Source organism: Leptopilina boulardi, unplaced genomic scaffold (genome assembly GCF_019393585.1).
Source record: "Leptopilina boulardi isolate dan_hultmark-lab unplaced genomic scaffold, ZJU_Lbou_2.1 LbouV2_70, whole genome shotgun sequence".
Taxonomy (NCBI): domain Eukaryota; kingdom Metazoa; phylum Arthropoda; class Insecta; order Hymenoptera; family Figitidae; genus Leptopilina; species Leptopilina boulardi.
The window spans coordinates 1,608,931-1,633,799 of NW_026138017.1; the positions used below are offsets into that span (position 1 = coordinate 1,608,931).

At 26.5% G+C, this 24,869-nt stretch overlaps 2 protein-coding genes across 7 annotated transcripts in view; one reads left to right on the forward strand and one right to left on the reverse strand.

The window, feature by feature from the left end:
• Window positions 1-24,723, forward strand: part of LOC127290499 (protein madd-4) — a 151,496-nt gene extending 126,773 nt beyond the window's left edge. For 3 of the 6 annotated variants that reach the window (XM_051319090.1, XM_051319092.1, XM_051319091.1), the window contains exons 8-27: window positions 2,915-3,056; window positions 3,363-3,495; window positions 5,233-5,335; window positions 5,824-5,922; window positions 12,127-12,268; window positions 12,503-12,596; window positions 13,569-13,963; window positions 14,114-14,243; window positions 14,355-14,565; window positions 14,758-15,068; window positions 15,147-15,274; window positions 15,566-15,733; window positions 15,954-16,135; window positions 16,332-16,418; window positions 16,752-17,748; window positions 17,875-17,957; window positions 18,679-18,892; window positions 19,099-19,271; window positions 19,437-19,590; window positions 19,758-24,723. In XM_051319090.1, the coding sequence (XP_051175047.1) occupies window positions 2,915-3,056; window positions 3,363-3,495; window positions 5,233-5,335; window positions 5,824-5,922; window positions 12,127-12,268; window positions 12,503-12,596; window positions 13,569-13,963; window positions 14,114-14,243; window positions 14,355-14,565; window positions 14,758-15,068; window positions 15,147-15,274; window positions 15,566-15,733; window positions 15,954-16,135; window positions 16,332-16,418; window positions 16,752-17,748; window positions 17,875-17,957; window positions 18,679-18,892; window positions 19,099-19,271; window positions 19,437-19,590; window positions 19,758-19,876 (4,065 nt within the window). In that variant the 3' untranslated portion in view covers window positions 19,877-24,723. The remainder of the gene's footprint in view (window positions 1-2,914; window positions 3,057-3,362; window positions 3,496-5,232; window positions 5,336-5,823; window positions 5,923-12,126; window positions 12,269-12,502; window positions 12,597-13,568; window positions 13,964-14,113; window positions 14,244-14,354; window positions 14,566-14,757; window positions 15,069-15,146; window positions 15,275-15,565; window positions 15,734-15,953; window positions 16,136-16,331; window positions 16,419-16,751; window positions 17,749-17,874; window positions 17,958-18,678; window positions 18,893-19,098; window positions 19,272-19,436; window positions 19,591-19,757) is intronic. The other 3 variants (XM_051319094.1, XM_051319096.1, XM_051319093.1) reach the window with 3 other exon arrangements.
• The window catches only part of LOC127290510 (retinal homeobox protein Rx2-like), a 390,969-nt gene that overhangs the window by 307,528 nt on the left and 58,572 nt on the right, over window positions 1-24,869 (reverse strand). Inside the window, exons 3-6 of the mRNA XM_051319130.1 lie at window positions 13,266-13,330; window positions 7,665-7,846; window positions 4,186-4,246; window positions 737-1,291 (exon numbers count right to left, since the gene is read on the reverse strand). The gene's annotated coding sequence lies outside the window, so the exon portion shown is untranslated. The remainder of the gene's footprint in view (window positions 1-736; window positions 1,292-4,185; window positions 4,247-7,664; window positions 7,847-13,265; window positions 13,331-24,869) is intronic.

Below are 24,869 nucleotides of genomic sequence, written 5' to 3' on the forward strand. Positions count from 1 at the left end.
TGGTTTATAATTTTTGGATTTTAAATATAATTATCGCGGAACATAACAAAAACTATTGTACTAATTTTTTTATTAATACAATTATTTTTTTTAATGTAAATTTAGATTTTTATTGCTATTGGTCAAATTTTTAATTATATGTATTGTTCATATGTGGATATAGCGAGTGGTTTTATTTGCCAATAAATCCAATAATTACCATTGTTCGAGAAACTCATATTTGAAATTATTTTATTTATTTCTTCCTTTGAAATGTTTTCCTATTAGTTTCATAGGAGTTTTGTTTGATAACTTTGTCGGAAACATAACCGATTGTTTCATCAGCCTTTCCAATTACAACTCCCGTTTGCTGCGGCAATACTGTTTTCCTAGCAAAAGCAAACATAATTTCGGAAACGATAGCGTCTTCCCTTTACGCGAAATGTCCCTCCAACTCAATATCAGTAAACTCAGTATATAACTATCGCGTTGGAGATAGAACCAATTATAACCAGGGACAAATAATTTCAATTTTTTTTTTTTTCCAATAACTGATTTTGACTTGTATTTTTATATTTTATATACCATTATTCAGGGTGACTATTAAAAATTTTCCTATTTCCCACTGTCGAGAAATTTTAAAATGCAATTTTTTTTATTCTATTCTAAAAAATAATTTCCTGCGATTTAAATGTAAGTAAAAAAAATGTGAATTAAAAAAAGGAATTATTTATAAAAAAAAAAATAAATCACTAACCTTAGACTGCAATCGACGTATCATCGGGACGATAAGTTCTGCCATAAACACTCGCAATTTTTATAATTTCAAACACTCCCGAAAGCATGTGCTATAAAAAAAATTTTTTAAATAAACGATCGCGGTTTTAAGAATTTCGAACACTCCCGATAGCACGTACGCTAAACTAAAATCAAAATACTATTTTTTTTAAACAATCGCAATTTTAAGAATTTTGAATACACGTGCTTCATTAAAAAATACTTTTTTTTGAATATTTAGATCGCGGTTTTAAGAATTTCGAACACTCCCGGAAGCACGTATTAAATTAAAAAGCAAAATACATTTTTTAAATTTAAGCTATTTTGATTAAAAAAAAAAAATTCGAACACGTGCTTCATTAAAAAAAATACCTTTTTTGAATATTTAAACGATCGCGAGTTTAAGAATTTCGGACACTCCCGGAAGCACGTGTTAAATTAAAAATACTCCCGGAATTTAAAAAAAAAAAAAAAAAACATTTTACTAAAATGAAAAAAAAGTCGTACACTCCCGAAATTATATCCCGATTGAAATCTGAAAAAATAAATAAAAACTAATTAAAGAAATATAAAATTAAAAATTTTTTAAAATTATTTAAACTCCTATTATAATCACGTTTAAACAGGTCAATACACGAATTGCAACTAATTAAATATTCTCCAACTTTGTTTTGATCTTGTATATATCCTTTTGTACTTCAAAGATAAAACTTGGGATACAGGTATAAGGGTAATAAAATTCCAAAATAAATTAACTATTTTCCAAGTATTTACAAAATAATTATATAAATACTTGGTAATTTAATTAAAATTCAGTTCAATTCAAGGAGAAAATAAATATACAGAGTGATTTTTATGTTTCGGACCCTCTAAATTTTTTTTTTAATTCCATTATTTTTGTTTGAAAATCGAATAAAAAAGTTTCTTCAGGGGATCCGGAACATAAAAATCACCCTTAGAAAATGGTAATAGAAAATTGAAAATAGAAATAAAAAATGTAAAATAAAAACAAAAAAATAAATAAATAGAAAAATAAATAGAGAAAGAAATAGAAATTTCAAAAGAAAATTTTCTGTCAGTGACCACTCAAATTATAAAAAAAAAACTATTGTCAAAAAAAATAAATGAAATTTAGCAATAAATTGTTAACTGTTATAATTACAAAAATATTGCAATTGTTTTTTTTTTGGGGGGGGGGTTTAGAAATAGGGATCACAAAAACAAATAACGCGAATAACATATCTTTTCCACTCATCTTTTGGACCATCATCATCATTTGAATCTTTCTGCGCGTTCCTTTTGCACAGCCAGTTTAGTTCACTTTTCTCGTCATGGATAAGAGATGAATAATGTACTCCCTATACTCAAGAGCCCTCTATGCAAGCTGAATAACAAATCAGATCTACATTCAAGTCGGGTCACGATCGACATCAGAATAAAATTTTTCCGAATCGAACATTTAATCAAATACCAACTTTCAAACCACCGAAATTTTTTTTCATGATTAAATAAAAATATACTCTCTTCCCTTCTTGTCGCGTCTCGCAATTTCACTATCGTCGAAAAAAAAAGAGAAATTAACATTTATTATTACATGAAAAAAAAATGTAACAGCAAAATTAAAATTTTCTTTTTTGCAAAACTAATTTTTGCCGTATGTATAAATTAAATTCATTTTGTAATAATTTTTTACGGTTTATAAATTAATTATTGTATAATTATAAATGAAAATAATTATATACGCAAATGGAAATTTATTAATTAAATAATTAATTAGAATTTATTAATTAATGAGAACGGAATCAGAAATTGTGAATGAATTATAAAATAGATATGGAAAAAAAACCGCTCGAAATAAAACATGTTAACTTTATAATTATTATTTGGAAAAAACGGTTATTAAAAAAAAAAAAAAAAAAAAAAAGTAAAGAAAATGGTAATTTTTAGTGAGAGAAAAAATTTAATGCGAAAATAAAATCGAATAGAAAATTTAAATGATAATTTTAGTCAGACATGACGTAAAACCCTAATTAGAACTTGGTAAATCTTTTTTAATATTGACTATTAAATTTTTCACTATAATTATAAGCTGAAGGTCGCAGACGTGTTAAAAATAAAAAAAAAATTCATTAATTTTTTATAAATTAATTTATTTCAGAAAGTTGGATGCGATCTCAGAATAGGAAGCAATAAAAAAACTGATGTATGCGGTGTTTGTGGTGGAAATGGATCAAGTTGTCACGGAAGATATAGTTGGGTCCTAGAACCAGCTTCCGCTTGTACCGAATCTTGTGGCGGAGGTAAGACACATTTTAAACACTACTTAATCCTTTCTTCAATTATACAATTAATCTTTTCCTTATATATCATTAAACACTTTACCCAAAAAAAAAAAAATTTATTTGACTCAATCAAACCAAACGATTATTTAAATAAAATAAATATTATTTATTTGAATTAAACAAATTACCAATTTTTTTTTTTAAATTAGAAAAAGGAAAAAAATGAATTCCTTGAAAGAAAATAATCAAAAGGAAATTGTATAAAATCTATACATAGATGTAAATTATAAAAGAAATGGAATATTATTAAAAATTTTATTACAGGTTATAAAATAGCACGGGCAATATGTAAATCAACTGGACCTGATGAGACTGAAACTGATGAAGCTAATTGCGATCCAAATATAAAACCGGAAAAGGTTCTAATGCCATGCAATACTCATTCTTGTACAACAAAGTGAGTAGAAAAAAAATAATTATTTATCTATTACTAATGAATTGTAAGTGAAAATTATACAATTATCAATCAATTATTATTATTACTAATAAATAATAATAATTTATTTATTAATAAACGTTTTGTAGAAACAAAAAAAGTATAGTTCAATTTCAAATATATACGCAATTAAAAATAAATAGTTTTGCATATATTGCGTGAATAGTTCATTAAAATGACAATAAATATGTATAAAGATTTAAAAGGGGAAAAAAATTTATATATAATACTTGTTTGGACTCTGTGTACTGTTAATAAATCAAAGCCAAATGTGTTTCGTCCTGTTAAATCACGCTAATTGCTTTACTCTGGAATTTAGTTTAATTCAGTTTCACACTGTTGGCACCACCCAAGGGAACTAAGTATTTCCACAGGTACTTTTCCACTTCACCATGTCACACCACATTTAACAACTTATTGCATAATTTCATTAATTTAGTCCAACATGTTTGCGCGTGTGTGAAAATTGTTACAAAAAAAAAAAAAAAATTCTTTTTTTAAAAAAATTAATTTCTCTTTCTCTTTTTTGATTATAAAAAAGTTTCTAATAGCAAAAAAAAAAAAAAATTATTTTTACAATAACCCTTTGCAAATAATAATTTTTTTCTGAGTATGCAAATAAAAAATTTTTAATTAGAAATTTTTACTTACATGTTGATGAATATCAGCGAAATTGCCTTTTGTGAAAATCATTTTTTTCATCCCTTTCTAACTGAAACAAAAATAAAATATTTTATAATTTCAATTTTTTAATTCAATAATACACAATAAAAAAAATAATAATGATAATAATAGCAATATATATATATATATATTATATATTATTTTTTATAATAAAAATTAGAAAATTCTTATAATAAAAAATAGATAAAAAAAAAATTTCCTCAAATTTGATACATTTGACACTATTTATTTTATTATATTTTAATGTATACTTTTGTTTTGATAAAACAAGACATTTTTTTCCCCCTCATTTTTGCATCAAAATTTACAGTTGGCTCAAAAGAACAATATATGTGGCGAAAAAATAAAAAGATCCTCAAAGGAATAGAAAAATAAACCTTGTTTTTTTTTTACTCTAACTGCTCTTTGATCTATATCTAGATATAAACGTAAAGAAAATTCTTTTTTTTTCTCTATTTTTTTTATGATTCATATACGATAAGAACCTTTACTCTCATGATAGCTTTCTGGCTACATGACTTTCTTTGAAATTTATCCCCCCACTCTTCTCTTTCTCTCTTTTGCTTTCTTTTACACTGTAACATGCGTTCCCGACAGACAAAAGTTTTCTCCTACAAGAGAAAGAGAGAGACACCGTGAAAACGACGTTGGGTTTTTCTTAAAAGTGGTTTTTCACAGGTAAAAATAAAATGACGAGACGATCGATAGATCCGTCTGGGTATGTAACTGCCTCTGGCTATAACACCGAGTATCTATAAGAAAAAAAAAAGTGATGCTGCTAATCTATATTGAGAAGAAACTGCCTCGCGAATTATTAAAAATGTCTAACAATAATAAAAAAAAAAAAAAAAATTCAAGTCTCGTATTTCTTTCCAATGCAAAATTATTTTTTCAATTAAAAAACAATACCTTCAAAAATAAAAAAAAATAAATATACTGGTATAATTATCCTTTTTTTTGTAATTATTAAACTTAAGTTATTTATATTTTTGAATATTTTACTTTTAATCACAGATGGACGACAAATGAATATGGCAAGTGCAGTGCAAGTTGTGGGGGAGGTTCGAGATCGAGAGCTGTTTTTTGTATCGAAGAAATCGGTAACGAAACAACAAAGGTGAATAAATTAATTGGAAATTAAATTTGAATATTTACCAGTGAAAAAAATTTTATTTGTATTTCAATTTTTAGTTGAATCAAAGAAAATTTTATTTAAATAATTTTTTTCTATTTGAAAACTTAATATTGACTGAATTAAAAATTATAAGGAAATATTTGATAATAGTCAAGTAATACCGATTTTAAAACAAATTTTGCAGCGTAAAAAGCGTATGAAATTATTAATCATTTCGTGTAAATAATAATTACATGATTATAATTAATGAGCACATATATGTGAAGACAAATATTTGTTTAAATCAAACATTCACTGAATGATCAAACGAACGTTTGAAATGGAAGAATTTGAAAAAAATTCTTTTTTTAAAGAGAAAATTATGCTTTTTTTAAAAATGAAAGTTTTTCTCAAAGAAAAAAATTTTTGTTTAATTTATATGTATCAAAATATTTGAGACTCCCCTGTTAATTTTCTTCTCTTTGATACAGCTTCCAGACTACAAATGCAGTGCAACGCATAAACCGAGATACCAAGAGACTTGTAATGAATTCTCGTGTCCTACGTGGGAAACAGGACAATGGAGTGATGTAAGTAGAATCTCTATGAAACATATATGTATATAAATACACACACACAGAAAGAGAGAATTGCAGAAAATTATTCGGGGAACAGTAAACGGTCTCATTTCATCCCCAAAAAAAAGAAAACCCTCACGAAAAAAAATATTGTAAAAAGAAGTAGAGAACAAAAACTAAAATGTGGATAATAGAAAGTGCATTTTCGTCAGAGTTCAAGTCAAGGAAAAACGAAATTGGGGTGAAATACGATTTCCTATCTCTCTCTCTCGCTCTTTCTATATTATCTGAAATTACTCAGCAGGAAACACGATTCGGCCAAGTGAAACGCTACCTTTTCGCTCACCTATCATCCGATATTCCGATCTGAGTAAATAACTGTAAAAAAAAGGAGAAGTACAAAATCAATCGATTTTTACTGTTCAAATAAAAATATTTAATTCCCAATATTATATTTCTTTAAATTCAGTCAGCTAATATTGTAACCAAGTTTTCTAAACTATCAACAAAAAAAGTTTTTAAAAAAACCACGTATTTTTTGCAATTAAATTATCCATTTTTTAAAATAAATAAATAAAATTATTTAAAAAGAATTAATTCTTCATATACAATAATTTATATTTATTCCATTCATTTATTTCTTTTAATTTATAAAAGAATATTTCACTGAATAATAAATATTTCTTTGATACTCCTGCGTTTCTTTGAAGATAATTACCTTGTGACAGATTAAGTTTCCAATATTAAAAAAAAAAATTAAGATGAAAATCGATATGATAGAGAATTAAAATATGCCATTGAAGTGGTAAAAGAGGGAAAATTTTCCAACATTGATTTCCATAATAAAAAAAAAAAAATTGTAATCATTTTCTAATTAATTAGTAAATTAATTAATTTATTCCTGATTATCGGATACTCTTTTTTCACAAATAATTTATAAAGTTATTAATTATAATGATAAAATGTTTTCACGTATATTTATATTGCATAATTCTATATATCATTTGGATAAATGAGAGTCGCGAATCTTAATTTTACGCTTCATTCATAAATTATCAAAAATTAAAATAATACTTCATTATTCAATTTCATTTTAAATACTGTTTAATTCAAATAAAAATTATACGAATGAAAAAAATATAATTATATTTGATAATCGATTATTGAAATGAAATAATTATTTCGTTAATAGAAAACAGGAAAAAAAAGTATAATTAACTGGCCTAAAAGTGCATTTTAAAAAAATAAATAAAATTTTGTCGATGAACTGAACAATATGTCAAAGAGAATAAACAATTTTGAATGAATTCACAAATAGAATTTTTTTTAAACGCTCTTGTGAGATTTTAAAATGAAGCTCTAACATGTATATATATATATATATATATATAGATAGTACACTTTTGATCTCAGGACAATGCCCTCGATAGTGAACTGTCATCTTTATTCTTGGGGCTTTGTAAAGAAGTATATTCTGCCCTCGGTTAGAGAGGGTTAATGATTTTGTCGGGTTGCAGGAGTTACATAAGCTTCGAAAGACAAGAATTGATAGACTTTCATCTTTTCTTTTTAACCCAACCCCCCTATACCAAAGTCTTCTTTTTGAGAGTGGCCCAAGCAAATATTGAACCCATGGTTCTTTCTTTTTTTTTTTTCTTCTTGACAATTCACTTTATCATAGTAATTTTTCTATCTTTACAAACATTGTATACTATTTAAGAAACAAAAAATTTCAATTAAATTAAAATATTTACCTTAATAATGAATTTTCAACTTCAAGAAGATTTTTTTCAAACTAAATAGCCCTCGGAGATCCCTACTCTTTCAAGTTAAATTTCCATTCGGAAAATGTGAAAAGTAATCGTCAAAATAGACCGAATTCTAAAAAGTCTGTGGGAATTTTGTATCCTTCAAGATAAACCATCCAGGATAGAATCTGCAAAAAGAAAAATTAAAATACTGTCAGCGCTGTACTAATATATGTATCAGAGTAAGACGTATTGTCACGTCAAAAAAAAAAAAAAAAAAAAAATTGAGGAATTTAATAGTAAATCGAGTTTTGAACCTAAAAGGAGTAGAATTTGAATCTCCTTGAGTGTTATAAATTTTAAATCCATTTATCACTTTAGATAAACTTTAACTTCCAACTTAAAAAGTGAAATTATCAAACAAAATTTGGTTTTTAGGGTTAAGTGTCACAGGGCTGAAAGCATTATAGTTTCTTTTTGGCGACCGTCCGTCCGTCTGTCCGTCGTACTTTCGTATGATTCACATGAAAACAGATACCATAGCAAGCGTCTGTCCATCCGTCCGTCTGTCATACACTCGTATAGTTTCCATGGCAACCGTTACCATAGCAACTGTTACAATTACAACTGTTTTCATGGCAACCGTTTCCATAGCAACAGTTACCATGGCAACCGTTTCCATAGTAACCGTATCCATAGCAACAGTATCTATAGCAACCGTTTTCACGGTAACAGTATCCATAGCAACCATTTCCATAGCAACGGTTACCATAGCAACCGTTTCCTATGTAACCGTATCCATAGCAACCGTGTCCATAGCAACCGTTTCCATGGCAACCGTTTCCTAGGTAACCGTATCCATAGCAACCGTTTCCTAGGTAATTTACAAAAAATTCCACAGAACACTGAGAAAAATGTTTAGTCAGAGCAACCTAAATTTGCGGTTGGGCCAACAAGAGAAGTTTGTTGGTATTTAACCAACCAAACTATTTGTATCAGTAAACCAAAAAATTTGGTTGAGTGTTTTTTGTTGGCATACCAAAAATGTTTGGTTAGCTCAACCAAATTTTTTTTGTTAGGTCAACGAAAATGTTTGGTTGATCAAACCAACAGTTTTTTTTTGTAAAATTAAAAATTCTATTCTACCTTATCTCTTTTCTTTTTATCTTTTTTATTTATTTCGTTATTTATTTATTATCAATTTAACATTGAATTTATAATTTTATATTTATCCAATTGAAATATTTGAGGACTTTGAAAAATCTCATCTCCGCCCAGGATCGAACCTCCGTTTTAAAACTGATGGTCGGGAGCTCTAATCACTGGACTTCCCATCCTTGTGAGAGATTTAAACTAACTGTTCTCTTAAGCTATGAGCTGAGAGCGAATCAAATTATTTGATTAGGACAACAAACGTTCATTCAATTTTTTAGACCAAACTATTTTGTTTTTTTAATCAAATTATTTTGTTGTCGTAACCAAAATTTTGGTTGAAATTTAAAAATGTTCATTCAAATAATTTTGTTGGCCTAACCAAATGTTTGGTTGAGATAACTCTACAACTTTGTTTCAGCCAACCAAAATTTGGTTACAAGAACCAAAATTGCCTAACTAAACAATTTTGTTGAAAACACTAAATTTTTTTTCTCAGTGAAAGTAGCATCAAATTGAAAAAAAATCCAATTTTCAAAATCATCGAGATTTGTTGTAAATTTTTAAAAATCAAACAAACAGTAACAGAGCATCAATGTTTTTAAGAATTCACAGAGTGTCACTTCGGCGATTAGTTTTTCAAAAGACGACACACAAGTTTTTCGATCTGAAACAGAAGGCGAAAACCCCTAACGAGTTTGAACAAGTCCGACTAGGTTATGTGTACACCAAAGTAGAAAGATACGTATGTATACATATAAAAGGATTCGAAACGAAGCGAAGGTGTGTTGTCCTTTAGAACCTGAGATCACTACTCTTCAACCTAAGGAATAGACACATATACACAGTACACTTCTCACTTCTCTCTTCTCTCTCTCTCTCTCACTCTCTCTTAGTTACCCTTTTTACTCGGAAAAGTTACGCCCACCAACCATGCTCAAAGTTTACTCACGTTACCGTTACCTCGGGTATTTTCTTTGTACTTCAAGTACTTTTTTTTTGTCCTCAAAGGACATTACGATTCTCATTGTACACCCAACTTTACTTTCTTATCATAATACATCAGATTCTAACTTGACAAACAACTGTAAAATGTCATATAAAAAACTAGGGGAGAAAAAGTGAACTGCTTTTATTTTAAATTTTGAAGTGGATTGTAAATTGCACAACAAATTTACGAATTTTGTAAAAACAAAAATATACATGTGCCAAAAGAACAATAAAAATTTTTTAAATAGTTTATTTGTTAAATATAAATACAAATACAAATTATATCTGCATTTTACTTAATTTTTTATTTGGCCTAATATTTATTAAATATAATTTTTATTTAACCTAAACTTTTTCTGCCCCAATTTTTCGTTAATCTAATTCTTATTTAGCTTAATTTTTAGTAAACCTAATTCTTATTTGGCATAATTTTTATTGAATATAATTCTTGTTTGACTTAATTTTTATTAAACCTACTTTTCAGTTGGCCTAATTTTTATTAAACCTGTTTATTACATTGCCTAATTTTTATTTAGCTTAATTCTTATTTGGCGTAATTTTTAACTAAACCTAATTCTTATTTCGCTTATTTTTTAATTAAACCTATTTATGTAACCTAATTTTTATTTATCTTAATTTTTATTTGGCGTAATTTTTATTAAACCTGATTCTTAGGTAACCTAATTTTTATTTAGCTTAATTCTTATTTGGCGTAATATTTACTAAACCTAATTCTTATTTCGCTTAATTTTTATTAAACCTAATTCTTACTTGGCCTACTATTTATTAAACCTATTATGTAACCTAATTTTTATTCAGCTTAATTTTTATTTGGCGTAAATTTTACTAAACCTGATTCCTAAGTGACCTAATTCTTATTTGGTTTAATTTTTATTAAACCTAATTCTTACTTGGCCTAGTATTTATTAAACCTATTGTGTAACCTAATTATTATTTAGCTTAATTCTTATTTAGCGTAGTCTTCACTAAACCTAATTCTTATTTCGCTTAATTTTTATTAAACCTAATACCTAGTTGGACAAATCTTTCTTTAATCTAATTCTTATTTGGCTTAATTTTTATTGAACCTAATTCTTACTTGGCCTATAATTTATTAAACCTATTATGTAACCTAATTTTTATGCAGCTTAATTCTTATTTGGCGTAAATTTTACTAAACCCAATTCTTATGTAACCTAATTTTTATTTGGCTTATTTTTTATTAAAACCTGTTTCTTATATCACCTAATTTTATTTTTTCCTAATTTTTATCAAAACCTAATTTCTCCTGTAACCTAATTTTTATATACCTTATATATACCTAATTCTCATTTGATCTAATTTTTATCTGAAACAATTTTTAAAAATATTTATTCAACCCGATTTAACCTTATTTTCATTTGGCCTAAACTATGAAGAGGTTAATAATTTTTTTTTCTAGTATTCACTTTGTCGAGTAAATTATATATGATGAGAAAGCTTCCTTGAAACACAATATATGACTAACAATATAGTATATGTATGTTTCAAAAAGTAACAGGTTTACGGAATAGAGTGATAAATATACCTATATATATATATATATATATATATATATAATATATTTGTGCGCTCGAGAGAATTTTGCGATTCTGGAATGTGACAATATTGCATTGTAGAAAGCTGAGGGGGTTGAAACTTAATTCATTTGTCATTACTCAGGGTGTTAATGAGTCCACACATACATATTGCATGACAAGTTAGAATATATTAATGCCTTTCCCACACGAGTTCCTGTTGTGTTGCCCTCATTTCCTGTGTCAGCTATATAACACACACACACACACATAAACGCATAACACAAATGTACATAGTATGTTGGAATCTACAAACTGACAAAGCAATTCGCTTCAATTCATAAACAACATATTTATACAGTTTACAATGGAATTTATATATATATAATGCCTAATAAATAAAGTTTAACAAATTTTCAAGGGTCAAAATTAACAGCAGTTTAAAATTATTGGCAAAATTGTTTTATTGTTTTTTTGACAATAGAACAAAAATACAGTTATGGTAATATTAACAAAATTTATTTATATATTGTTAAAATGCTGATATTGCGGGAAATAATGATCCAATAGACTGGGATGCTGTATGTTCTCTAAATTTAAATTAGTGAGAAGTAGGTCACTAATTCACATTTGTGAAAACTAGAAAAATCATTTTTCACTAATGATTTTTTTTTTTACTTTTTTAAATTTTATTACTAAAGTAAACTAAAATATTACTAAATATTTAGAAAAAATGGATTTTAGAAGATATTTTTTTTTCTGCAAAACAGTGTTCGGTGTCCTGTGGTACAGGAATAAGAACAAGGTCTGTGGAATGTCGAGATGGAAATGGGAGATTTTCAGAAGATTGTGATTCCGCAGAAAGACCACACGGAGAGCAAGAATGCAAAGGCAGTCATCTTTGTTCAAGTTGTAAGCAAATTTTACACACTCCAAAAATCAAAGACTTTTTTTTAAAACATGAAAAATGTTTCAACATTTAATATATACAAGATATTGTAGATAATATTAAAATAAGAAAAAATTATTACACAATTATGGGAATTAGTTTTCACTATTTGGAAAAATTAAAATAATAAAATAATTTCTATTATTTTAATTATAATTAGTGATAAAAAGTTTAATAATCAATTATTTTTAATTTAGATGACGATGATATAAATCAACCTCTAATGCAACCATACGCTCCACCTCCAGTACCAGAAAAATTGATAGATCAACCTGTACCTTCAGAATCAACGTGAGTTTTGTCTGGCTTTTTAGAAACGAAAAAAAAAATTCTGAAATTGGAAATAAAATTTTCAGTTAAAAATTAACTGCAAAAGAGATGAAACTAAAAATTGTTTTTGATTCAACGCAAAATTATTTTTTTTATCTAATTCTGTTGTAAAATAAAATAAAAATTATTTTAAATATTTTTAATTTTTAAATTTTTGAGTGAGGGAAAAGAAAAGGTGAAAAATGACGCAATATAAGAAAATGCGAATACATATATATATATATATATATATATATATATATATATAGTTTTCTCCGCGCTATGAAAACTGGGGCGACCCCGTGACGTCAGTGCGGCTGGGTTTCGCTATCGATAACAGAAGCACCATATACCGTAATGCAAAAAGCATAGAATGAAAATTGTCGACACTACTTTAGACATTATTGAAAATTACATCATCGAGATTAACGATAAAATAAGAGCGACAAAGAGTGATATACGCATAATTGAAAGATATTTTACCAAAAAATTAATTATAAAATAAAATTGTATCAAAAAAACATTGTTCATGAATTATAAAGAATTAATGAATTCTTAATTTATTTTTAATAAAAGATAAATAAATAATTTTTTTTTTATATATCGCTCTTATTTTAGTAATCTTAAAAATATAAAAATTAATCAACTTACATTTAACTGCACCCATTGTCAGCAGAAGCAAATCTCTTTTCGGTAACATCGCATCTGCTGGACACCTGGAAAATAAAAAAAAAATTTATATAAACAAATGTTAAATTTAATAAAGAAAGAGTTGTTTATTTTTTTTAATTTCAGAAACGTAGGGAAAATCACTGCATCACAATAATTAAAATTTTATATTAAATTTTTCCTGTCTTTTTTAAAATCAAAAATAATTAAAATTCCACGATTCAAAAACAATTTGTAATAATGAATTCAAAATAACTGGGAATGAATAAATAATTTTCAATTCAGGTTCATTGCGGAAGCATGGTCCCCATGTTCCGTAACATGTGGCGAGGGAATTCGACGTCGTGAAGTACGTTGTAAAATTTTTCTCGAATTCAGCAAAACAATAGCCAATCTACCAGATTATCAGTGTAAGGGTCCAAAACCCATTGATTCAGAGAAATGCATAATGGACTCGTGTAATTTAATGGAAAACAGCCTGTCCTATAGAATTGATGCAGTTGGCGATAGTAGTTATGCCGAACCAAGTCTCACAGACACATATCGATCATCATCATCATCGTCGTCTGGGTCCGGAAGTTACGAGAGTAACATCAAAGTTGCATCCGGAAGTTCCGTCCAAACCACATATTCTTGGCACGAAAACGGATTTACTCACTGTAGCGCTACTTGTTTAGGAGGTATGTTAATATTTCTGGAATCTCAACTTATTAACAAGTTTCATATTCCATGTACACACACACACACACACACAAAATAAATTTAACGAACGAGAAATTATATACCTATAAAATATGTACATATATCAAAAAAATTAATATAAATTCTAGGGAGGCAAACTTCAATCGTACAATGTAGACGTGATGATACAAATAAAGTTGTCAGTAATTTATTATGTACACCAGAAACAAAACCTGAATCAAGAATAAAAATCTGTAACGATCATCCCTGTCCTCCAAAGTAGGTAGAAGTATTTAAAAAGTATTTTTTTGTATTTTTAAATTCCTTCTTTAATATTAAAACAAAAGATGAAATTATATATTTGTATAGAAATTGGAAAATGGTTTATAGGTGGAATACAACTGATTTCTCGCCGTGCATGAGTCCTTGTGGCATTGGGATACAAACGCGTGACGTCACTTGCATACATGAAGTGACACGTGGAACTGGTAACACTGTGGCTGTACCAAGTCATATGTGCCCACAACCACCGCCAGTGGACAGACGATATTGCAATGTATTTGACTGCCCTGTCAAGTGGCATGCTGGCGAATGGGGAAAGGTATACCATTTCTCATTTTCACTCACAGATTAAATACAATTTATCCTTTATATAGCATTCTCTCGTCTCAATCGTTTGACAAAAAATTCTATGATTAAAATCCTTTTGTCAACTAAAAAGGGAAAAAGATATTATTCTTTTTCAGAAAGAATTTTTTTTATTAAATACTGAAATTTTTTTTTTTTTGATTAGTGTTCAAAAACTTGTGGTGGTGGTATAAAAACACGAAAAGTAACTTGTGAACAAGTTCGCGCACAGGGTCATAAACAAAGTCGGCCAGATCACGAATGTCCTTCTCGTAAACCACAATCGGAAAAATTATGTAACGACAGACCATGCTCCGAATTGGGTATGAGTGAACAGCCAATTATTAATTCACAAAATATCACATTCAATCAACAAGATCCAAATGAAAAGGTCGATTTAAAAATTGGTGGGACTGCTGTGATTTTTCAAGGGACGCCAGTCATTAAAATTCGATGTCCTGTACAGAATTTTGAAAAGTAATAGCAAATAATTTTTAAAATCTAAATTTATTATAAAAATTATCATCACAAAAAAAAATCTAAAATCATTTTCAGAGCCCAAATTATTTGGACAAAAGATCGCACGGAATTACGAAAATCGAGAAAATACAAAATTAGCAGAAAAGGAGCTTTAAGATTAATGGATATTGCTTATACGGATAAGGGAATATATTCTTGTATTGGTAAGAAAAGTTTATTATCCAAGGAGAAAAAATTCTTTCTATTTTTATCGCAAATAAAAATTATAGCTCCACAAAAAAATGTAATTTTTGGAAAAATTTAAAGAGCCCAAAATTTCTTAATAGAGTCCAAAAATAGCCCTAAAAAAGTCCAAAAATCTAGTGTAGTCCGATTTCTAAATTTTAATTGTGGTTTGACGGACCTAAAAATTATAGAATTTATAATTAATAAAAAATCCGTTTCCAAATTTTTTTTTTTCAACTCGATAAAAAAAATTTTTTAATAACTTTCAGCTGGACCAATTCATGCGGAAATGCATCTTCTTGTAAAATTACGACCAAGAGATCAAATGAGTAGCGAAGAAGTTCTTCGATCAGGTAACGCAATTCAAACTCGACAAGGAACTAATTCCAAATCATCAGCGGGAAATTCAAATGAAAATGTACATTCCGATCGTGCAGGTGATTAATTCATTATTAAAATTTGTCAAAATATTGTTAAATTAGAATTCAATTACTTTAATTATATTAAATTAATTAAATATAAATTCAATTTTATTGAAATAATTTTTTTTTTCCGAAAAGTGCGATTTTAGTACTAATCAAGAATTTAAAAAATAAATGAAATATACATTTCGTTGAATAAATTAATGAGAATTTAATTATTCTTTTATCTGACTAGAACCGGCATTTATTTATGGAAGCGACGATCACAGTCATGAGGCTAGACACGAGATTTATGGATCGAATTCAAAAGATAAAGCACGGAAAAAAACCACTCAAAAACCAAAAATAAGGACAACCCCAACAACGACACGATCGACAAAAATGAATGAAGAATATTCAGTTACATCGCCTTACAAGGTAGAAATAATTTTAAAATAAATATTTTTATATTAAAAAAAAAAAAAAAATGTTCCAAAAAAAAATTGAATTTTTATATAAAAATATAATCTAAATTAAGACGCACTTTTTTTTCATCTTTTTTCCTGTCTTTCTCTCTTGGAAAACTATTAACATCTTTCCTTGTACTAATGGATAACAATTGCTGCAAATACAGCCTGGTTTTGAGTCTATAGAATCAAACGCTAAATCCAGTGCGTCGACGCTGGTACCTCACTTTAATCAATTAATTTCAACTCTAAAGGTGAGAGATTTACTAAACTAATTAATTAACTGTCACCCATTTTATTTATCTTCGTTAAAAAACACTCTTTTTCAAATTAACAAAAATTTCATTTCTCAATTTTCTGCTTTTTTTTAATAATCATTATAAAATCAAAAAAAAAAAAAAATATTTAACAAATACAGTAATTTTTGGCTTTTTTTGTGAATATTATATTTTGTTTCTTTTTTTTTATGGTCCATATTGGAAATGCTAGAAAATTCTCAGTTTCATAAAATTCATACACGGTTTTTCTCCTCAACATTCTATAAACAAGTATTGAATTCAATCATTGTCAACATTTTTTTTCCCCAGACTTTATGGCCTTTTAAAGACACTTCAAAGTCGATCAATCAGAAACCGTTGTTGGACATCAATTTTCAAGACAATCCAACCACTCGAGCAATGTCAAAGTTAAAAAGTGATTTTCAATATGATAATCTAAATCAGAAATACGATGAAATTGAAAAAAATACATTAAACGAGAACGATGCAAACAATAATAATCCCTATGATATAAATGACGAACTCATTAATTTGAATCACAAAAATACAATAAAACAAGAATTAGATGAAACAATTCACACAACACCAACAATATTATTACAAATTCTAACCAATGTTTCAAAACAAAAAAAAGCCTACGATAATCATTTAGGCAAAGATCGTGCAACATTTTTTGACAAAAGTAAAAATAATTCCGAAAACATTAATAAAATAGTAACAATACCCATTGAAATTGATAAAATAACAAAAAATTGGACAAAAAATTTTGAAATTATCACTGAAACAACAACAATTGTTGATGAAAAAAATATAAAAACAGAAAATAACGATGAGACGTTAAATAAAACGAAAATAATTTCTTTTTCTGAAAATCCATTTATCGAGGAAATTACGACAAATATTAGCGAGAAAAATAATGAATTTTACGAGGAGGAATTACAAATTGAAAAACATTTTCATCACGAGCATGTATTTAATAATGACACATTGAACACAATAAAAAATGAAACAAATGATGACGAATTAGAAAAACCATTAATAGAAAATTTTGAAGAAGAAAAAGAATTAGAAGTTCTTCGAAGATCGAAATTTAATGATGAGGGAAATAACAATTTTTCAAAATCTAATGAAAAGGAGGAAAAAAGCAAGAGTACAAAAAATATTTCTTTACAAAGTAATAATAATAATAATAATAATAGTAATAATAATAATAGTAATAATGAAAATGTGCCTATTTTATCAGTTTCCGGTAGCGAAGATCCGCTACATCAACCAACAATTGGTCCAGTTGTTGTTTTCAGTAAAGGTAATTTATCGCACAATTTTTTCTCAGAAAAAAATTTTTTTAAATAATTTTCAATTTTTTTTTTAACTATTTTAATTTTTAATAATTAAATTTAATTTTGATTCTCTCATTTTCTGTTGCTGTTAGCAGCTAAGGACGATTTAATCTTTGAATGGGTCACTACAGAATGGTCCAGATGTTCCCAAACTTGTGGTGGAGGTGGATTTCAGGTAGTAATTAATATTTCAAATTGGCCCCTTTTATTAAAAAAAAAAAATAGTCCTTTTAATTTTATAATAAAATTTTTGAAAATGAATTTTCGATTAATTAAATATGTATAGCTATTATTTTATTTTTTTTTAATTTTTTTCGGATTTCGGATTATTCAAGAAAAACAATATTAACTATGAATATTAAACATGGTTTTCTCGGATTTAATTAATTAATTAATTTTAGAAAACAAATCGCTGGCTCATGAATGAAGCAGTTGAGGGAATAAACTAGTTTAGTTTTATTAATTAACTTCTGAGTTTAGAAGCAATTAAATACTGGAAAGTTTGTGCCGCGATTGCTCGCGCAAAAGAACTTTCAAAACCATTTGAAAAACGACGAGTAAAATTATTTTTTGTTTGGTCAAGTTATTCACTAATTGTCTTTCTTGAATTTAATTCTTCGAAAGATTTAAATATATATATATATATATATATATATATATATATATATATATATATATATATATTAAATTGATTTTAATTAAAATTTCATATTAAAATTATTTTCAAATCGTTAGAATTATCTGATGAACAAATATATTTCCTTAAGTAATATTTAACGGAACGGAAAAATAAATTAGAAAATGAAATTTCCTTTAAAAATTAAAATTAATTAATTTTAATTAGCAAAAAAAAATGTATCTTTTCTGTAAGGGAAAAAAATAATAATTTTTTTCAGATGAGGGGAGCTCAGTGCACTGTACGATCTGCAAAACAATTGACGAATACCACGAGAAATCCTCAGCGTACTGTGATTGGTGCAAATCTTTGCGAAGACGCCGGTTATCCTGTACCAGAAAAAGTGAAATCTTGTGGTACAGGAAGATGTCCTCAATGGCATGCCGAAGAATGGACATCTTGCGAGAATTCTCGATGTTTTAATTGGAAAACAGGTATTTGAAATTTTTTCTATTAAATAAAAAGTTTTTTAAAATAATTATTTATTATAATTAATTTAATAACTAATAATATTATTAATAATTAATAATAATAATTTATCAATAAAATGAAAAAAAAAATTTCTTTACTACTTTTTTCAAATACCGAATAGATATAAAAATTCTATTTCCAAATAATTGTTGAAATATTTTATTTCTAGCCATGCAAAAACGGGACATCACTTGTCGAGTGATTTTTGAAATTGAAAACGGAACTGAAAACGAAACAATTGTCAATTCGAGTCAATGCGATGAGGGAATAAAACCTCCACAAAGACAAGAATGTTACAATGATGCCTGTAAGGGTGTTTGGAGGGTTGGTGAATGGTCCGAGGTATATGAATAATTTTAATTTTAAAAAATACTAATTTAGAAAGAATTTGATAAACTTTACTTTAGATATATAGTAAAATTTACCATACTCTTTTGTTATCTTTACTAAATTTCTCAAAAAAAAAAAAAAAATTTTTGTAAAATAAAATTGGTCTTTTATTTTTAGTGTTCCGCGCCATGTGAGGAGGATGGAATAAAATACAGAATTTTACAATGTGTATGGTTCGGAACAAAAAAACCAGCTGGTAATGCTTGCAGGGATCTTTCACGACCGCCAGTTATGAAAACTTGTCGTGGTCCTACATGCCTTCGATCACCAGGTAAAGAAAAAAAAAATACCAAAATAATTTGGAAAAAAAATTTAGAATTTAAAAAAAAAATTTTAATTCATTTTTAAATTAATTTTCTATATATTTAAAGTTTTTTGAAATAAAAAATTCAAAACATAATGCACAAAATGATTTATCTAATTTTCTCTTTCTCTTAGAGGATTGCAAGGACCTATCTCAATTGTGCAACAGAGTGAAGACAATGAACATGTGTCAAGAGCCACTTTACAAGAAGCAATGCTGCTCGTCTTGTATGAAGAGAGAGAAAGGAGTTTAGATTAGATAAAGTGACACAAAATAGGTACTAAAATTGAAAAGCTTCAAGGCGATGAGCCAAGTGCTTCAAAAAAAAAAAAAAGGAAGATAAAAAGAGTGTGTGATAAGTGATAATTCGCGAACGCTATTTATATAAAATAAGGAACAATATTCCTATCATTATTCTATAAGCCCTCATCGAAATCGATGCAGACCACTATAAATGATTCTATACATTCCAAACATCGTCTCTTTAAAAAAAAAAATATATAAAAAAAAACTGGTTCCACAATTCTACTTCATTTTTCATTTGTGCTCTAAATATTTATTCCTATACTGCCTCATCGTAACCACAAAAAGCCTCCTTGTAAAACAAAAAAAAAAAAAAATACCGAAAAAATTATCTTCTCTCTAATTAAAATTGATATTATAAAGAATAATATCAAGTAAAAAAAAAGAACTGATTTATTCTCATTTACTGTTCATAGAATCCATAAAAAAAACACACATTTTTTGCCATTATTTTATTATTAATATAAATATTCAAAAAAATTATTATTTTAAAATATAATATTTTATAATAATAATAATAATAATATCTTAATATTAATAATATTAAAATAGCAATTTTATATAAATTTTTTTTTGTCGAAATTTATATAGACAATATTGTCTATATTTAATTCTTTGTAAATAAATTTTACTACCTTCTTTTTTATCTAAAATAAATTTATAATTTCTCTCAAATTAGTTAATTCTCCACCAAAAAGAGAATAAAATTTCAAATAGATTTTTTTTTATAACAATGTGTTTATAAATGATGGAAAATGTATAAAAAGAAGTTTCACTTAAAAATTTTTTAAACTATTTTTCTTAAAGGAGAAAAAAAAGTTTTTTTTTATAATATAATTATAATATTTTCATTTATAAATGACATATATTATTATTATATAACAGATAAAGAATTAATCCCGCAAAAAAAAAAGCTTCTATATAAATGTTCCGAGCTCAATGAGTAAAATCCTCATTAAAAGATAATCCAGAATTGCTAATATAAAAAAAAAAAAAAAAAAGAAAACACTATGACCCCGATTTATAAGAATCTATGTCATTGTAGATTTTTTTAGTTCCGTATATAACAGCACAATATTGAAATACTCGTTTTTTAAGACTGAAAGAGAATTTTTGAGTAATTTTGTAAAAGTGAACATTTCATTACAGAGCATCAAGGTGCCTCACAATTTTTCACTATGAAAAACATTTTCATGTAAAAGTGACTTTTTTATTTTTTCAAATAATTTCATTATTAAAATATTTTTTTTATCCCGTGTGGAAAAAGCCACGATCTTGCCCTCAAGAGTTCGGGGCCCCCGGCGGGGGCCCATGAGGGCTGATCCATATGGCGAATCCATGAGGGGCACCGTAGGGGCCCCGCATGGATCGCCCTCATGATCGATTAGCAAAATTTTCTAAGTCCAAAAATCAAATATTTTTTTATCACCAAAAAATTAATGTTTATAATGATTCAGAACCACGAAAAACGCGTTTTTAATAAAAATATATTTACACTTTTTTGAAAATAACACTCACACTTATGGCGAATCCATGAGGGGCACCGTAGGGGCCCCGCATGGATCGCCCTCATGATCGATTAGCAAAATTTTCTAAGTCCAAAAGTCAAATATTTTTTCATCAACAAAAAATGAATGTTTCCAATGATTCAAAACAACGAAAAACGCGTTTTTAATAAAAATATATTTACACTTTTTTGAAAATTCACCTGAGATGATTGATGATAATAATCATAAAGCATATAATTAATTATATTTTATAAATTGCATTTGATTGGAAAATATAATTTAATATCTTAACTTTAACTAAATGATGTTAAGCACTTTTCTTTGTTAGGTATTTTTGAAGTTTAAATAGCATCAAGAAGTTAGCATTCGTTTTGAAGTAGCGTGCGTAGCGTAGTTGGTAAAGCGTTAGGTTCATAGTCCGTAGGTCGTAGGTTCGATTCCCCCCATGCGTTAGATTTATTTATTTCTCAGGTTTGCGTTTAATCATTAATTCTATGTATGAATTAATTGAAAAATGAAAATATCCGTTAATAGTATGCATAAATTAAATATTTTTTAATTTTTTAATTAATTAATTTATTATTACTTTTAATTATATCCGACAGTTAATTAATTAGAACGTTAATTAATAAATTGAATTTGAGTAAGAATTTAATTTAAAATTGAATAATTATTAAATAAATATGTTATTTATTCATAACTTAAGCTTATTTATTATTAATTAACTTTTATTATTAATATTATTGATTAAAAAACATTATGGCAAACTTGAGGGCAAGATGAGGGCAAACGTGAGGGCCCATAAGGGCGCCCGTAGGGGCACCCTCATGGATCGCCCATGCGGGCGCCCTCATCGATGAGCATGTCGTTTCCATGAGGGGCCCCTATGGATCATCCATATGCGGCCCTCATGGCATGAGGGCGATCCATAAGGGCCCCCGCTGGGGGCCCACATCACTTTTCCACACGGGATAATTATTTTTTTTTAATTTATTTAAAAACTGATTTATAAACTAATTAATAGATCAGCTAATTAATTATTCAGTTTTAATTAATGATTAATTAATTGATCAATTAATTAATCGACTATATTAATTTATTGACTGATTTATTGATAAAATTAATTAACTATTTGAATAATTAATTAATTACTTAATTATTTAGTTATTTAATTAGTTAATTAATGAGTTTCTCATTTAAAATTACAATTATGCAGCACTGTAATTTATACCCTGAGTATACTAGGAGAAAAAAAAATTATAGAATTATCGTAACAACATAAAAAATGAACTTATGCCTATAAAAAAAAAAACCCTTTGAGGGTAAAGCGTAAGCCAATATATATATATATATATAGATTTTAAGCAATAAAATTTTATTCTACAACACTTTTGAAAAAACATTTTGCCTCACTGTTTTTCGATGTGATGTACCATATGTTAATAAAAAAAAAAAAAAAAAAAAGAAAGAAAATGTTCTGAGATAAACACTTTTTTCACAAGTGCAGTAGAATTATAAATATAGATATAATATGTAATATAATATTTTGTTAAGAATCTCTGGCGAAAATTCATTAATGTGAAGTTTAAAATGTTGATCAAAGAACTCGAGTTTACCTTCGTGTGCCTCGTGTTTGACACTTAGAAGGACATTTTTTTTTCTAAAAGTATATATATATATAAAAGTTATTCTATTAAAGGACACAAAAATAAAATTAATCGTTATAGAGGAACAAATTGGATCACAAAATATTCATCCAAAATAAATAACCTCGAATTATTCTTATATATTAATAAAAATAATAATTTTCACTAATTAAAAAAATTGATTGAAACTAATTTTTGTCATTAAAGGAGATAAAAATTTTTACTATTGTTAAAATTTGTTATAATTTTTTTTTGATCAATGTTAATATTTGCGTTACAAATTGTGAATTTAATTCACATTTAATCGTATTTAAACAAAAAATTAATAAAACATTTCTCAAAATTAACAAATTTAACAAACACACATGAATAGAGAACAACAAATTAAAGAATTGAAAACGAAAGAGTTTATAAAACTTTTGCATAATTATAAAATTAATTTACCTAATTACCTAATTTTTTTTTCTAATTTTTCAAAAATATACTTTAAAGCATGAAAAATTTTGTAACTGAAAAAATAATTTTAGTTGAAAAATTTTAAAAATGAACAATTATTTACTAAATAAATATTATTATCATTAAAAAAATATTTATTCGTATCAGTGAATTAAGTGGTATTTGTTTCTATTGTAAAAAAAATTTTTATCGCTTAAACACGCTGTTTATTAATGATTCAAATAAATATTTATTTTTTATGATTGTTAAGTTCAGTAACCGATTTAAAAAAAATATCAAATAAAATTCTTTTTTCAGTGTTAATTTTTGTTTTTCATATTTACATTTTGATTAAAAATGTGGTAATGTAAAGTACATATAAGAGCAAAAAAAAAAAAAAAAAACTCGCAATTAGCGATGAATACATGGGTCTTATAATATTAAATCTGAGAGCAATTCACACGAAAGCGCAATTACGCAAGCGAATTAGTCGCACGTATTCAATAGTTAATTAAATTGTCTGAAATAACATTGTATAATTCCGCGCATCCCAATTTCAATTATTCTCATTTTTCTTTAACCAAAATATTCCCATTTTCCAAATTGACATTGTTACATATATACAAAATTATATATATATATATATATATATATATATACTTTAATTCATATTTAATTAATTAAAATTAATAATATAATATTTTATTTATTATTTTCATTATTATTATAACGAAAAATAAATTTATATTATTTTTTAGTTTATATTAATTTATTTATTTTCAAACACTTCAAAATGGGAACATTTTGGTTAACTGACAATAAATTTTAAATTATTAATTATTAATAATAAAATACTGGAAAATAATTATTTATAACAATCATTTGAATAATAAATATTTTGGAATTAAAAATTTAATTTTTCTGCAAAATATTTTTGAAATTTCAATATATAAATATTGTATTTTTTTTTAATTATTTAAAAGAGAATGAAAGAATAAATTTTTTTTGGGAAGTGCAGATGATGTCAGAAACACCTAATAATTAAATTAGTGTTTAATAATGATTAATTGTACAAAAGAATTTTTGCGTATATTATATTTAATTGCGATATATAAAAATGATTGTAGTTTCGCCGATTATACATAAGTACCTACAAGACAATTTTTTTTTTTTTTTTTTTTTAGGTCTAGAACTATCACTTTTGTATATATCACACGATCAAAGTATATTGTAAAATGGCTACATGTTATAATAATAATTATTATTATAACAATTATAAAACACGAAAAATATTATTGTTCATTATTATCTATGTACATATGTAACTGCCTGACGTATATTCACGCATGTGTCT